Below are 4,532 nucleotides of genomic sequence, written 5' to 3' on the forward strand. Positions count from 1 at the left end.
ATGCGAGTGGCTTTCAAACAATTTCATGTAAAGGAGCACCCAAATTGACATTGGCATTTCTGGCTGAAAAGGTTTCGTGCCAGGCAGGGACTTTCATGCGATTTGTATTTGGTATACACTTTATTGTTTTGCACATACAAGGTTTCCACCCGACAGTGACGTGTTGCTTTTTCTATGTTATCTAGTAAATAAATAAGAAAAAAGCCCTCCCCAGCCAGCCAGCCAGCCATGGAGGTCCATCTGTTCCGCACCCTGTTCCTGGGTGTCCTGCTGCTAGGACTGCTGTGTCTGCATGCCGGTAAGATGGAAGAGCCTTTTGTTGTCTTGTTGAATGGAGAATTATTATCCTATAGAAATCACGGTGATGGGCAGTGTTGATTCCGTCGACTAAAGTGCAATACCTCCCGCTTTAAGAATAGCACCTATCCCGAGGCTGTTCGCCTCCTGAATGCTGACCCTCTTTTCACTCACACTTTACAGCGTGAAGCTGCTTTGTAAGAACGATGAACTGGAAGGAATTGCTATTTATTCAACATGAACTGTAACATTCTTCTTATTTATTTGTCCTTTGTACTTTTGTATCTTTTTCCACTGTCTCAATATGTGATGTGAATATGTGTCTTTTTGTATGTCTGTTTTTAGTGCACTGAAACAAATTCCAATCAACTCTGTTGACATGGCAATAAAGTCTTGAATCTAACTTTGGACGGCGCTGAGTCGACTGAAGGTGACTTCGCAATGCTCGGTGCCGCGACTCTGCACCTTTTAATAATAAAAATAGGCCTACATAATGTCTTGTGATACAATTAATACATTTCTTTCTTTCTTTCTCTTTCTTTCTTTCTTCCCCGCCCCTCCTTCCTCCTCCTCTCTCTCTCTCTTTTCACACGCTGTCACACAGAGCCCATGGCGGGTCTATGAATGTTCCATTTACAGACACACGTGTCACAGCCAGCTAGCCCTGTCGTGTCATGATGTCCGTGACGCTCCAAGGTCACCTTCAGCTCTGACACGCTGTTATATCTCGCCACCTGCCCCACCTTTAAAGTTAAGTCTTAGACTTAACTGTTTTTTTTACATTGCGCTAAGACCCCTGGGAGATGGAGTCTGCCCCCGTTACAATGCGCTAAGACCCCTGGGAGATGGAGTCTGCCCCCGTTACAATGTGCTAAGACCCCTGGGAGATGGAGTCTGCCCCCGTTACAATGCGCTAAGACCCCTGGCAGATGGAGTCTGCCCCCGTTACAATGCGCTAAGACCCCTGGGAGATGGAGTCTGCCCCGTTACAATGCGCTAAGACCCTTGGGAGATGGAGTCTGCCCCGTTACAATGCGCTAGACCCCAAGCCGTGCTAGTCATACGCTGAGTTGGCAGTGCCCGGGATCAAACCCATGAGCTTGTGGCGCTCTACCGACTGAGCTACCCGGACACTATAAGTATAAGTTACAACTCGTATTATAAACATTTTATTAAAAAAATAAAAAGTGACATAGTGCCACTTTAATATATAACCAATACAAAATGATCATGTGTGTGTGTGTGTGTGTGTGTGCAGATCTGCTATTTTCAAAGTGTATTAATTTTATCTTGAACATTTCAGAAAACTCTTTTTTTAAACATTAATTTCAAGTTTTCAGGACTTTTACCTCTACCCCACGTCCCCACTACATCTCAGAGGCAAATATACTTTTACTCCACTACAATTATTTGAAAACTTTTGTTTCACCCAGTGTCCATGCCGATGGATTTCAATGGGAATGGAGGGGGTTTGCTGCCATTTGCGGATTTATACAAAATAATAATAATGAAAACAAAATGCTCCGCATGCATTCGCATTAAAACACATTGGCAGGATACGCCCTCAAGGTGTGACCCAGAGCCATAGAGTAAGACAGAGTTACGCAAACTCCGTTCACTTCATGGGGCCTTCTACATAGTAACTTAGTAAGTAAGTAGCCTTGGCGAGCCATGAGGCCCATAGGGCAGGAGCCTATCTCCTGTTTCTGTAGCGTGAGGCAGCTTGATGTACAAGTACACCCCCTGGACATGACACTAGTATGACTTACCCCCAATCCAACCCTTGATGCCGAGTGCCAAGCAGGGAGGCACTGGGTCCCATTTATAGAGTCTTTGGTATGACCCGGCCGGGGATTGAACTCCAACCTCCCAGTCTCAGGGCGGACACTCTAACCACAAGGCCACTGAGCTGGTGCCTTCTACATAGACTTCTATGCCTTCTACATAGACTTCTATTGAATTACGGAATGCATTGCAGTTAGGATGCTCCGATCAGGTTTTTTGGGACCGATACCAATTGTTTTTCTCATGATCGGCCGATACCGATATGGCCGATACGGATACTGATACTGATCTTGTGAAATTGTAATATTTCCAAAATGATTATATGTCAAAACCCAATGTCAAAAAATTATGTTATACCATATATCTGACATTTATACCACTTAAATCGTGTAAAAGATCAGTTTCTCCAGATAGGGTAAATTGCCGATCACAAAATGCCGACACTGTATTTCTACATTCCAGTATTGATACTTTTACTTAAATGTGAGTACTTTTTCCATCTCAGTCAGTCATTCAGTCAGCCAGCCAGCCCGTCAGTCCATCAGTCCGTCAGTCCGTCAGTCAGTCAGCCAGCCAGCCAGCCAGTCACATTGGAGCAGGGCTATTAGCAGAGGTGTTTCCAGGAATTACATGTTGGGCAGGCAAGATGTGTTGTCGTCGTCACAATCAGAAGGACTAAAGATTTTCAAAGAGATAAACCTGTCAGGCGAGTATAGGCTTTTAGGCCGAAAGGCATGCATTTGCATTTCAATGGGTGATTTGTGGGTTGCTTAATACGAGCAACGGCCAGTCCGCTGTCCACGAATAGTTCTCAGGTCTGGTGTTTGTCCTCTATTTTTACCCAGTGTATGGATAATTGGACAGGCATAAATGGATTTCTGTCCTAGTCTTATTGTAGATACGCCAATGGCTATTAGGCTCTGACACATGGCTATGTGAGAGGTGTGGTGTGTGGGGAATTGACCCGTGTGGTGTTTTCCTGAAACCTGTGAATGTTGAAGGAAACGTACAGCTGATCTTTCTGCTCATGTATCATTTTCTCTGTCGGGGGTGGAAAAAACTGTGACTGTGATTGCTTCAAGCCGCAATTAAGCGACGTGTTTCAACGCGTTGCGGAAGTGCTATACTTTTGTGTGACGCTGTATGATAAAGTTGGGCGTTAATTTTACTCGCATAAAAACACAAAAGGTTAGAGTATCATGGAGGTAAGAGGTTTCTCTGCCCCGACAGCAACGATATATAAATGCTGAGCGACTCAAACGAGGCTCGCGGTGAAGCGCTGAATAAAAGACACCACTTCATTAATTTTTCAACGGCGGTGACTCGATTTGCGTCCGCAGGACCGCACGTCAAATCCATTTGCGTCAGCAAGAGTCCCATGCATATATATATTTTTTTTTCTAAATTAATTTCCCTTCTCCTTTTTTCATTTCAGGAGCAGAGGACACAGAGGCCAGTGAAGGTACAGTATGCCCCCCCCCCCTCCCCCCATGAATAATGGTTGCTGTGGTCCAAGAAGTGGTTAATTAACTTAGAATCGTCCTCATGGGTCTAAACGGGTTAAAATAAATGCTATATGTCCTTGTCCCGCCCTCGCTGCTGCTATAGGTGCAGGGCCTGCTGCTATAGGTGCAGGGCCCGCCGCCACCAGGGAGAAGCGAGGCGTCCCCAACTGGGCTCTGACCTCTGACGACTTCTTCGGCTGGGTGGAGGAGCTGCGTAAGACCGGCGGCTACGAGAAGATCGAGGACCTGGCGAGGACCTTCTGGGCCCACTTCCCGTCGGCCGGCGGCCTCGGCTACGGCACGCACGAAGACGAGGAGTGAGGGAGGGAGCGAGGAGGACGCAGCGCAGTTCTCGCAGCTCGCCACCTCATGGCTGGTTCGTGTGGGAGAAGTACTGTGTACTCCAGTGGTTCCCAAACTTTTTCATTTCAAGGACCCCTCCAGTTTGACATGCATTAGTCTACGGACCCCCATTTAATGGCATTTTCTCTGGGACCCCAATTTATATGAATATATATATTAGTGTTAATTTAACTCTGAGAGTGTACAATTTGGTTGGCATTTGGTTCCATTTGTACACTCTCTGAGTTACAAAGCCATAAGGGTCCATTTGTTTGCAAATTATCATTGTAGCTGGGTACCCCCTGGAACTCCCCCTGGGGGTCCCCGGACCCCACTTTGGGAACCACTGGTGTACTCAACTGACCCCAGTACTCAACCCATCAGTGTTGATTTTGTCGACTAAAATGAAGAAAAAAAAAGTTTGTCGACTACCTTTTTTTCACTGACGAAAACTGAATAAAACCGAAATAAATGTTAAGCTATGATGAATAAATCTGTGACTGATATACTGACAATTTTGTCAACAAATTAAAAAAATGTCAGGGAAGGGCTAGTGGAAAAGAGAACTTAAAAAAACACTTCACCACTATTCAACCTATCTTC

The 4,532-nt window shown here is 45.4% G+C and overlaps 1 protein-coding gene across 1 annotated transcript; it reads left to right on the top strand.

The window, feature by feature from the left end:
* Positions 1-228: 228 nt before the first annotated feature.
* On the top strand, positions 229-3,908 carry otos2 (otospiralin 2; the record flags this gene model as incomplete). Its single annotated transcript, XM_083758904.1, has 3 exons — positions 229-298; positions 3,518-3,544; positions 3,691-3,908. The coding sequence occupies 3 exons, from the start codon at positions 229-231 to the stop codon at positions 3,906-3,908; spliced, it is 315 nt and encodes a 104-aa protein (XP_083615030.1).
* Positions 3,909-4,532: the final 624 nt, after the last annotated feature.

Source organism: Protomyctophum parallelum, assembly GCF_964188405.1.
Source record: "Protomyctophum parallelum genome assembly, chromosome: 23".
NCBI lineage: Eukaryota > Metazoa > Chordata > Actinopteri > Myctophiformes > Myctophidae > Protomyctophum > Protomyctophum parallelum.